This window comes from Ranitomeya variabilis, chromosome 3, assembly GCF_051348905.1.
Source record: "Ranitomeya variabilis isolate aRanVar5 chromosome 3, aRanVar5.hap1, whole genome shotgun sequence".
Taxonomy (NCBI): domain Eukaryota; kingdom Metazoa; phylum Chordata; class Amphibia; order Anura; family Dendrobatidae; genus Ranitomeya; species Ranitomeya variabilis.
Window position 1 is genome coordinate 697433658 of NC_135234.1, and position 12650 is coordinate 697446307.

A 12650-nucleotide genomic window follows, 5' to 3' on the forward strand; every position below is an offset into this window, starting at 1 on the left:
GACGCCACTCCTCAAATGCCCACTTCATGGCCAACAACTCCCGATTGCCCACATCATAATTTCGCTCTGCCGGCGAAAACTTCCTAGAGAAAAAGGCACAAGGTCTCATAGTAGAGCAACCAGGGCCTCTCTGCGACAAAACGGCCCCTGCCCCAATCTCCGAAGCATCCACCTCAACCTGAAAGGGAAGTGAGACGTCAGGCTGGCACAAAACAGGCGCCGAAGTAAACCGGCGTTTCAACTCCTGAAAAGCCTCCACGGCAGCAGGAGCCCAGTTAGCTACATCAGAGCCTTTCTTGGTCATATCCGTCAGCGGTTTAACAACGCTAGAGAAATTTGCGATAAACGACGGTAGAAGTTAGCAAAACCCAAGAACTTCTGAAGACTCTTAACTGACGAGGGTTGAGTCCAATCATGAATAGCTCGGACCTTGACTGGATCCATCTCCACAGCAGAAGGGGAAAAAATGAACCCCAAAAAGGGAACCTTCTGTACACCAAAGAGACACTTTGAGCCTTTTACAAACAAAGAATTTTCACGCAGAATCTCAAAAACCATCCTGACCTGCTCCACATGCGAGTCCCAATCATCAGAAAAAACCAGAATATCATCCAGATAAACAATCAAAAATTTATCCAGATACTTCCGGAAAATGTCATGCATGAAGGACTGAAAAACTGAAGGTGCATTAGAGAGCCCAAATGGCATCACCAAGTACTCAAAATGACCTTCGGGCGTATTGAATGCGGTTTTCCATTCATCGCCCTGCCTAATGCGCACAAGGTTGTACGCACCACGAAGGTCTATCTTGGTGAACCACTTGGCACCTTTAATCCGGGCAAACAAATCTGACAACAGCGGCAAAGGATACTGAAATTTGACAGTGATCTTATTTAAAAGCCGATAGTCAATACAAGGCCTCAAAGATCCGTCCTTTTTGGCCACAAAAAAGAATCCCGCACCAAGAGGGGAAGAAGAAGGACGGATATGCCCCTTCTCAAGAGACTCCTTGATATATGAACGCATCGCGGTATGTTCAGGTACCGACAGATTAAACAGTCTCCCCTTGGGAAACTTACTGCCAGGAATCAAATCTATTGCACAGTCACATTCCCTATGAGGAGGCAGTGCACTGGACTTAGACTCGCTGAAGACATCCTGATAATCAGACAAATACGCCGGAACTTCCGAAGGCGTAGAAGAAGCAATAGACAAGGGCAGGGAATCTCCATGAATTCCATGGCAGCCCCAAATTGACACTGACATAGCCTTCCAGTCCAAGACTGGATTATGGGTCTGTAACCATGGCAAACCCAAAACAACCAAATCATGCATTTTATGCAGAACAAGAAAACGTATTACCTCCCGATGTTCGGGAGTCATGCACATGGTAACCTGTGTCCAAAACTGCGGTTTATTTTTTGCCAATGGCGTAGAATCAATACCCCTAAGAGGAATAGGATTTTCCAGTGGCTCAAGAACAAATCCGCAGCGCCTGGCAAACGACAGATCCATAAGGCTCAGGGCAGCACCCGAGTCCACAAACGCCATGACAGGATACGATGACAGTGAGCAAATCAAAGTTACAGATAGAATAAATTTAGGTTGCAAATTACCAATGGCGACCGGACTAACAACCTTAGTAAGACGTTTAGAGCATGCTGAGATAACATGTGTAGAATCACCACAGTAGTAACACAAGCCATTCTGGCGTCTATGAATTTTCCGCTCATTTCTAGTCAGGATTCTATCACATTGCATTAAATCAGGTGCCTGTTCAGACAACACCATGAGGGAATTTGCGGTTTTGCGCTCCCGCAACCGCTGGTCGATTTGAATAGCCAGGGCCATAGAATCATTCAGACCTGTGGGAATGGGAAAACCCACCATCACATTCTTAATGGCTTCAGAAAGGCCATTTCTAAAATTTGCAGCCAATGCACACTCGTTCCACTGGGTCAGCACGGACCATTTCCGAAATTTTTGGCAATACACTTCAGCCTCGTCCTGGCCCTGAGACATCGCCAGCAAGGCTTTTTCTGCCTGAATCTCAAGATTGGGTTCCTCATAAAGCAAACCGAGCGCCAGAAAAAACGCATCAATGTCAGCCAATGCCGGATCTCCTGGCGCCAGCGAGAAGGCCCAATCCTGAGGGTCGCCCCGTAAAAAAGAAATAACAATTTTTACTTGCTGAGCGGAGTCTCCAGATGAACAGGGTTTCAGGGACAAAAACAATTTACAATTATTCCTGAAATTTCTAAATTTAAATCGGTCTCCGGAAAACGGTTCAGGAATCGGTATCTTAGGTTCTGACATAGGACTTCTGATAACATAATCTTGTATGCCCTGCACACGAGCAGCAAGCTGGTCCACACTTGTAATCAAGGTCTGGACATTCATGTCTGCAGCAAACACAAGCCACTCAGAGGTAAAGGGGAAAAGAAAAAAAAATGAGAGAGAGAAAAAAAAACTCAGAACTTTCTTTCTTATAATCCCGCTTCTGCAATGCATTTAACATTTAATACTGTCCTGGCAAACTGTTATGACCCCAATGGCGAGGGTCTCAGAGACACAAGTAAGTCTGCGACGTACAAAAATCCAGCCCATAGGGCAGTGGTAACTGGGTTGACCATATATCTACTCCTAACGCCAACACTAGAAGTAGCCGGGGAACATGCCTACGTTGGTCGCTAGATGTCTCGCGCCAGCCGGAGGACTAACTACCCCTAGAAGAGGAAAACAAAGACCTCTCTTGCCTCCAGAGAATAGACCCCAAAAGTAGGATACAAGCCCCCCACAAATAATAACGGTGAGGTAAGAGGAAATGACAAACACAGAGATGAACTAGGTTTAGCAAAGAGAGGCCCACTTACTAATAGTAGAATGTAGTAAGATAACTTATATGGTCAACGAAAACCCTAACAAAAATCCACACTGGAGATTCAAGAACCCCCGAACCGTCTAACGGCCCGGGGGGAGAACTCCAGCCTCCCTAGAGCTTCCAGCAAGGTTAGGATACAGATTATGTACAAGCTGGACAAAAATGCAAACAAAACAAATAGCAAAAAGCAAGAAAGCAGACTTAGCTTAATTTAGCAGGAACCAGGATCAGTAGACAAGAGCACAACAGATTAGCTCTGATTACAACGTTGCCAGCCATTGAACTGAAGGTCCAGGGAGCTTATATAGCAACACCCCTGACCTAACGACCCAGGTGAGCATACAAGGGATAGCAGACATTCCCAGAGTCAAATCACTAGTAACCATTAGAGGGAGCCAAAAAGATAAATTCACAACACCTGACACACATCACCATCAATGAGTTTAAATGACAAACAAAAAAATTCTAACCTTATCACTCCTAAACTCATTGTGCATAATAATTTGGAACACAGTGTAAAAGATCACATAGGTCCCTGGCCATCTGTAATGTAGTAGGGGAAGACCTTTATAGAGCAGAGCCAGGATTCGTAACAACGGTACAGCAATCAATTTCAGCTAAGATGCCTGCCAGAATCTTCCACGGATCCTATATTAAAGGGAATCTGTGAAAAGTCCAGCCCCGTTTCGTTTATATGGTCATGTTTCTCTTAGGCCTCTTTCACACGTCGCTATGCGTCGTTTTGCAGAAAAAACGCATCCTGCAAAAGTGCTTGCAGGATGCATTTTTTTCTCCATAGACTTTTATTAGCGACGCATTGCCACACATCGCAACCGTCGTACGACGGTTGCGTCGCCACCAAAAAACGTTGCTTGTAACGTTTTTTAGTGCGTCGTCTGCAGCATTTCCGACCGCGCATGCGCGGCCTGAACTCCGCCCCCTCCTCCCTGCACATCACAATGGGGCAGCGGATGCGTTGGAAAACTGCATCCGCTGCCCCCGTTGTGTTGCGCTTTCACAGCTAGCGTCGGTGCGCCGCAACGTCGCATAGCGACGTGCAGTGCACGACGCTAGTGTGAAAGTAGCCTAAGAAAGATAAATCAAGCCTCCTGACTGCACAGCACACTTGATCTGGAGCGGTGATTGAGCATGTCAGTCCTATAATCCCTACATGTACAGTACAGACCAAAAGTTTGGACACACCTTCTCATTTGAAGATTTTTTTGCATTTTCATCACTATGAAAATTGTACATTCACACTGAAGGCATCAAAACTATGAATTAACACATGTGGAATTATATACTTAAAAAAAAAGTGTGAAACAACTGAAATTATGTCTTATATTCTAGATTCTTCAAAGTAGCCACCTTTTGCTTTGATGACTGCTTTGCACACTCTTGGCATTCTCTTGATGAGCTTCAAGAGGTAGTCACAGGGAATGGTCTTCCAACAATTTTGAAGGAGTTCCCAGAGATGCTTAGCACTTGTTGGCCCTTTTGCCTTCACTCTGCGGTCCAGCTCAACCCAAACCATCACGATTGGGTTCAGGTCTGGTGGCTATGGAGGCCAGGTCATCTGGCGTAGCACCCCATCACTCTCCTTCTTGATCAAATAGCCCTTACACAGCCTGGAGATGTGTTTGGGGTCATTGTCCTGTTGAAAAATAAATGATGGCCCGAATAAAATGCAAACCGGATGGAATAGCATGCCGCTGCAAGATGCTGTGGTAGCCATGCTGGTTCAGTATGCCTTCAATTTTGAAATCCCCAACAGTGTCACCAGCAAAGCACCCCCAACACCATCACACCTCCTCCTCCATGCTTCACGGTGGGAACCAGGCATGTAGAGTCCATCCGTTCACCTTTTCTGCGTCGCACAAAGACATGGTGGTTGGACTCATCAGACCAAAGCACAGATTTCCACTGGTCTAATGTCCATTACTTGCGTTCTTTAGCCCAAACAAGTCTCTTCTGCTTGTTGCCTGTCCTTAGCAGTGGCTTCCTGGCAGCTATTTTACCATGAAGACCTGCTGCACAAAGTCTCCTCTTAACAGTTGCTGTAGAGATGTGTCTGCTGCTAGAACTCTGTGTGGCATTGACCTGGTCTCTAATCTGAGCTGCTGTTAACCTGCGATTTCTGAGGCTGGTGACTCGGATAAACTTATCCTCAGAAGCAGAGGTGACTCTTGGTCTTCCTTTTCTGGGGCAGTCCTCATGTGAACCAGTTTCTTTGTAGCGTTGATGGTTTTTGCCACTGCACTTTGGGACACTTTCAAAGTTTTCCCAATTTTTCGGACTGACTGACCTTCATTTCTTAAAGTAATGATGGTCACTCGTTTTTCTTTACTTAGCTGCTTTTTTCTTGCCATAATACAAATTCTAACAGTCTATTCAGTAGGACTATCAGCTGTGTATCCACCAGACTTCTGTACAACACAACTGATGGTCCCAACCCCATTTATAAGGCAAGAAATCCCACTTATTAAACCTGATAGGGCACACCTGTGAAGTGAAAACCATTCCCGGTGACTACCTGTTGAAGCTTATCAAGAGAATGCCAAGAGTGTGCAAAGCAGTCATCAAAGCAAAAGGTGGCTACTTTGAAGAACCTAGAATAGACATAATTTCAGTTGTTTCACACTTTTTTGTTAAGTATATAATTCCACATGTGTTAATTCATAGTTTTGATGCCTTCAGTGTGAATGTATAATTTTCACAGTCATGAAAATACAGAAAAATCTTTTAATGAGAAGGTGTGTCCAAACTTTTGGTCTGTACTGTATTTTTTTTTTAAAGCGGAATCACCCAATGCTCCTAATAAAATGCAGAAAAATCAGAAGATAAGAAAACATTACAAAATAAATTTCTACAACTTGTACAAACACTAAACTACCACGTAGAAGCAGTTGAATAATATTTAATCTATAACATGAACATTTTTTTATAACATTTATTTCTTAGCAAAAATAAGCAATTGCTTGCTGTATGTCGAATTCTTGAATGAAGCCTTGGTCATATTTAAGTTGATCATACTAGGGCTTTATTGCAGCTTGGTAGCATGTCTTTGTAGGCAGGGGTTATTGGGCACATACAAAAGTCTATGGGGCTACACAAAGCTATGTTTTCATGAGAGGGAAAAAAACAGTATTAGAGATATTTTCCTGTAGAATTGTCGATGGCGGAGACTCTCTCTGTGTAATACAATGCTCTGTGGAGGGACAGTCATAGGGATTATTAGACATCTGGCTCTCCAGTGTCACCTATGAGATTCCCTACACCAGATTGGTGCTTTACACATTGAGAGGTCTACGGGCGAAAGTTTCTCCATCAGCCAACCAGTATCCTATTCTGCAATGAGGGTCATGAACATGTGCCAAGATTCATCATAGTGTCGGTATTGACTGGTGGATACCTCCAATTGGTGAAACTAGAGCGCAAGCCGTCTTCCTCTTATACGGGGGCCAATTTACATATCTTTTTTCACCCCCAGAAGGCACCTTTTGACCTGTAAGACTTCCTATATTTTTATGGCTTTCCCAACCAGGAGAAACTTAACCCTCTGGAGCTTTAGAAAGTCTATGTATCACAGGCAACATGTTGAAGTGATCCAAAATGATTGAGAATTAATCAAATTATTAAAGGGGTGATTTACTACTATGATATTGACGACCAACATTTAGTGTAGGCAACAAAACATCAGATCGGTGGGGATCAAACATTTGGCACCCCCACGATCAGCTGTTTTCAGTTCTAGATCTACACAGTGTATGGAGAAGAACCCCAACCCTCCATCACATTGTTTAGTGACCGCTATTGATCAGCAGTATCAAGAAGCGACCAATAAACATTGTGACAGATCTTTGCGGCTTCATGCCAAACACAGTTTACATCTGGTCTCTGCTGGTAGCAGCTGATCGGTGGGGGTGCCGGTGGACTACAAACTGAACATCTCCTGAAGATAGGTCATCAGTATCAGGTTGGTGGGAGTCATGAATATCCTGTTAGAGGGCAATCCCTTTTAAGACGTTAGTGTACACATACTGTATTTGCTTTACAATTAACTCCATGTACATGATAAGCGTTCAACAAAACAACATAGCAATTCTTTTACACAGTGCTACACATTATAATAAAATGTACACAGTGAACTCTGTTCTTCAAAAGTTGCGGACGATACTGATAGATTTGCAAAAGCAATATGGTTTTATAGACATGAGAGGCAATAATTAAACCTTACAAATCTTTAATCTTCAAAGTCACTTTCATTTTAAAGGGAAATGGGCCCTACTGAATTAAATCTTAAAACCGACTTAAAATTCAGAGTCTGATCTTTTTCTTTTGTAAAGCCTGGAATAAATTAGATATTTTTTTTGTTTAATGTTTCCAAAATAAATTTCTATAGTAAGATGTCCGAATATTAACAGCTGCCCACTCGGTCTCTGGGAATGAGTCGAAGTTCTGATCCGTGTTTAAGGAATACATTTCCTAGAAAGAAAAAAAGGACAAAAATGAGAATTGAAAGATCCTTCATGAATATAGTATTCAAGCCCTTTAATAATGAATAATTTATAAAAGGAAAGCAACCACAAAGTACTTTTTATGAAGCTCAATTTTCCTCCATGCAACAAGGGTGACATTAGAGAATGTATTGTAAGTGGCAACAGAAAACAAGATTAGAAATGCTACTAAAAGGAATGGTATAATTTTGGACAAGATTTCTGTATTAAAGGGGTTTTCTCATCGTTATAAGTGCAGAAAGTTTGTAGCTATTCAATAGAAACCTTTATTTGTCTACTGTTTCTAGAAATGATGCATCGATCAGTGCGTCTATTCCATGACCAGTTCAGATTTGTCTATCTATATGTAAACATTAATGGTTCCAATAAAATGACATCAAGCAGATATCTTAAAAATGGCAAAAAAAAATCCAAATTGTCACCTATCAAGTGAGGGCCTCCAGCTCTTGTAGCCCCACCAATGACTAAAATTTATGTCTCCGGTTCATCAGTGAAAGCAACAGTGAAGTGGCTGTTCAAGCTTCCATGATACCGTCACATTCATTGTTAAGGCACTTGGCTATTAAACTACCGTATATATTCGTGTATAAGCTGAGTTTTTCTACACTTTTTTATGCTGAAAATGCCCCCCTCGTCTTATACACGAGTTATTGTCCCAGCTTATGGTGGGGGAAGGGGAGCGGCAGAGCAGCGAGTGACAGGAGGCAGGAGCCGGTGGAGGCTAAAGCCTGTGCCCGCTGCTAAAGAGAAATTAATATTCACTACACTTGCAGTGAACATTCATTTCTCTTATAGCGCACAGTTACAGCCGCCGGCTTCCAGCAGCTGCCGGGCTCTAACAGGTGCCTGCTCATTAAGGTAGTTAATAATTACCTCTCTTCACTCCCATAGGCATTGAGAGGTGAATATTCATTACCTTAATGAGCTGGGACATGTGATCGCTCGGTCGCATGAGCTGCTGGCACTCGAACTATATGCTGCGAGGGAGCACAAGGAAGGTAAGTAGGATGGTTCTTTTTATGCTTTTCTCATGGGGTCCATGCATGCAAGGATAGGAATGAGGAACCATGCAGACAAGGATGGGGATAAGAAGCCATGCATACAAGGATGGGAATAAGGAGCCATGAATACAAGGGTGGGGATGAGGAACCATGCATACCGGAATAGGGATTAGAGGACAATGTACACCTGGCTTATACTTGAGTAAATAAGTTTTCCCAGTTTTTTTCGAGGCAAAATTAGGTGCCTCGGTTTATACTCTGGTCGGCTTATACACGAGTATATACGGTACTTCATCACCTCATTACTTTATATTGATGTTCTAAAATGTCAGTGCAGTCTAAGCAGCTTGCCCAAGATCGTACAGCCGTGGGAGGGAAGTTGACTGTCAGACAAAGTCAGGCTTCCCAGAGAGAACATAACACAGAACTAAACCAGAGCTTGTGTATACAGATTAAGAAGTTTTAGCACTGACTGTGCTTCCTCCTCCGGACCCAAAGAACACGTCATCACTGGGTATATTGAGGGAGAAGGAGCTGCTGGATCCTAGAAGGCACAGTCAGCTTTGCTATGTAGGCAGAAGGATGAAATTCCTCTGTAACTGGGGTTAATGTATCAGATCCAGTTACAAGGGAAATCAGCAATAAAATAAGGTTTTAGTATGTTTAAATACCCCCTCTCTAAAGGTCTTTTAAGACCATATGGATGCACACTGTGAAAAATAAATGAAAAAAATAAAATGAAAAGAAAAGAAAAAAGAAAAAGAAAGAAGAACAAATAAAACGAAAAAGTTGAGACACTGCCAGACCGAAATAGCTTTTTCTAGTCTTGCCCTCACTGAAAAAAAATATCCAATGTATAATGTCTATTGAAAGGGGAATGCAATTTAAAATGTGTTCAACAGTTCTTTGTGGTTGTTAAAAAAAAAAAAAAATGGGAAAAAAATGGACGAGTATTTCATATTTTTCTTTACATTTTCCCCCAATCTAAAAAAAAAGAATATAAAACTGACAAAAATGAAGCCCATGTTTCCCCAAAAAAATATGAGGCAAAAATGATTTGAATATCTGAACAAGAAAATCTTTTTATCTGTTAAACATGCATGTACAATAAAAGATAACAATGTGCCTGGTCTGAGAGGGGCAGAAAATAGCCCGGAGATAAACTGGTTCAAGTTAATCTCCCATACAATGAATGGAGCGATACTGTACATGAGCATCCGACCACTTCATTCGACTTCTCCTTGCTCTAGTTAGGGGAGAATGAAGGACAAAGATCCCCCATTCTGGAAACAGCAGGGGTCCTAGAAATGGTTCCCACACTGATCTAACAAGTAGCTCCTTATCCAGTGTAAAGGCGATGAGTTTTGGACAATGGAATACCCCTTTAAGCCTTACTACTCTTCATAAATTGAAGATGCATGAACTCATTTTGGCACTTTACAGAACAGTAAAGCACTCCGTTCCAGAGCATTTAATGCTGGAGAGGGTCATTAAACAAGCAAATGACAGGTATATTAATTACACAGTAAGGGACCCCAATTAATTGGTTCACGCGTGTAGAAATTGCATCTTTGATTTTCATGTGATGTGTGAAGCTCTTCGCCCACTGTTGCTAAGTTGCGCCCTGTTGCTGCCTGGACTAAGTTTTTAATGGCAATGTGGAAAAAACCATCAGGAGGAATTTTAAATGACTCGGGATCAAAAGGTCTGAAATTAATTTCGAGACTTGCGTGAACGCAGAGATAGAGTCGGCTGAAGTCAATTACTGTATCTTCCGACAAGCCAATAACAGGACATGTTTATTGTTGTTCAGGGAAACGGTAAAACACAGTCTGAAGCGTTAGCACTAATTTGTGGCAAATCTAAAGACAAGAACAAGAAACTGCTAAAGGATCCGTCATGTAGTTGAAGAAAAGGGAATATTATACCATATGGAAATTACAATAAAAATAGAAATAAAAGAAGAATATGTAACGTGTATTCAATAGGAGAAATTTATCTCTAATGTTAAATCTTAAATTGCTAATTACTTAAAGAGGTTGTACCGAGTTATCCCCTCTGTATAAGATTTGGGGATAACTTATTGATCGCTGGAGATCTAACCACTAGGATTTACTGATCGGTGCTCTGAAAAGCCCCATCTAAAAGGAGAGGTGGTCGTGCATGTGTACATGCAATCATTAATTTACAGCCGTTTCGAGTGATTCCCGCTTCCTCTGACCCCTGGGCCGAGATGTAGCGTGGCTCACATGCAAAACGACTGTCAACCATTGTCGTCGCCACATTCTGTTCTATGGAACTGAAATAAAGAGAAATTTTAACACGAGGTGGTGCTTGCCTCTTTTTGCTAAGCATTGGATTCAATGCCTTTAGGTTAGGGGGGACTCTCAATGATAAATTGATTTCCATGTGCCCTGCAGCTGGGACCCCTAGAAAGCAGCTATAATTTGTGGGTGGGAGAGACATACAGCAAGTGTCCAATTACCTTGCAGAGTCACCACAGAGGAAATTAAGTATTACAGGATGACCATTAAAGGAATACTGTTAGGTTTGATAACGTCATTAACCTGCAGATACAAGGTTAATCTGCAGGTTAATAGTGTTATGAAAGTGCCCAGCTGCAGTACTGAAAGTGTGGTACCAAGAAAAGAAAATGAACTTTATTCCTCCCAAGAGCTGTTGGCTTTCAGTCATGCCTGGCACAACTACAGTCACCAGTCACAGCAGTAAGAGGAGCAGCTGTAACCCCACCCCAGCACTGACTGACAGCCAGCTCTACAGTGCATAGCCGATTGTCACTCAGTGTCTGGGCGTGTTTACAGCCGCCATCTCTCAGTGCTGCGAGCTGTTGGCTTTCAGTCATGCCTGGCACAACTACAGTCACAAGTCACAGCAGTAAGAGCAGCAGCTGTAACTACACCCCAGTACTGACTGACAGCAAGCTCTACAGCGCATAGCCAGTTGTCAGTCAGTGCTTGGGCGTGTTTACAACCGCCATCCCTCAGTGCTGTGAGCGGTGACTGTAATTGCTCCGGGCATGACTAAAGCTGGTGGTTCATTTGCCTTCTGGGGGCTTCACTTTCAGTACAGTGGTCAGGCACCTCCATAACTCCATTAACCTGCAGATTAACCCTACATCTGTAAGTTAATAGCGTTATCGGAGTGGACAGGATCACCTTAAAATCATTTGGTAATAGGTGCTCTCCAATCTCGCTTATACATAGGATATAAACCCTTTTAGCGGGACCCCATCAGCTGCCCTAGCCCCCCTAATTTGCCATGACTCTGTTCCATGCTACTTCTGCATTCTGGGCACCCCTTTCTTGTGGTTTTAACAATCTCTACATATTTTCAAAATCAAGTTTTATTCTGCATTCTTGCTAGGCTAATGTTTCAGGACTAGTCCGGCGGGGCATTGGTTTCCCTGGACTAGTCCCGAGCCCCATCTTGTAAGCACACGCTTCCATGCACAATTTACAGCATTTTCAAAAATGACGTCACATTTGGCCATTAGCAAATCTGGGGCGATATTTCGCGTCCTCGGGCATTCACAGTGCACAGATGTAGCTGGGGAACGTACATTCTGCTTCATTGTGCACTTTCAGGAAGGCAGACTACAAGAGCATGTATGCAATTTGAAAGGAGACAACGGTGATGTCGCTATTGTTAATTATGGAAATTGTGAAGAGAGGTGCATGGTTATAAGATGGAAATCAGAACCAATCTGGGAAAATCTACGTCACATCGAACTAGTACTAGAGCCATGGTGGCTATTTATGAGGGCAGCTGGCAGGTTCCCTTTCAGGAAAGGAATTAGATTTGAAGCAGAATAAATTCACTTCTAAATACAATTTATATTTTATGCACGGATTTCTGAAACATGGAAACATATTTCGAACCCAGAGCTGTCCAGTATTATCCAGTGGCACTTACCAGCTGTCTGTGCTGGATTTAATCCTACTCCATCTGTAGAACAACATCACACAAAGGAATTTAGAAATAAAAGAATAGTAAACTAATTGGTATGAAGAATAATACAACAAGCAAACCCAGAAAATACAAAATGGAAATTAAATATTGGGTTCATATAAAATACTAATTTTTACAGCTTGAACCAATACCAAGATGCTTACACCGACTGCTCGGCATCTTGCCAGCGCACCCATGACGTCTCAGTGCAATAATCCTATTAAAGGATTTCCTATCACAAAAATGATGGCGTTTCACTTTTGATAAAGTTCAGCCCCCCAC

At 42.5% G+C, this 12650-nt stretch overlaps 1 protein-coding gene across 2 annotated transcripts in view; it reads right to left on the reverse strand.

Annotated features, from left to right (window-relative positions):
- Positions 1–5782: 5782 nt before the first annotated feature.
- Positions 5783–12650, reverse strand: part of UFM1 (ubiquitin fold modifier 1) — a 30428-nt gene continuing 23560 nt past the window's right edge. Inside the window, exons 5-7 of one of the 2 annotated variants that reach the window (XM_077298184.1) lie at positions 12333–12365; positions 8873–8965; positions 5783–7366 (exon numbers count right to left, since the gene is read on the reverse strand). In XM_077298184.1, the coding sequence (XP_077154299.1) occupies positions 8907–8965; positions 12333–12365 (92 nt within the window). In that variant the 3' untranslated portion in view covers positions 5783–7366; positions 8873–8906. The remainder of the gene's footprint in view (positions 7367–8872; positions 8966–12332; positions 12366–12650) is intronic. The other variant, XM_077298183.1, reaches the window with a different exon arrangement.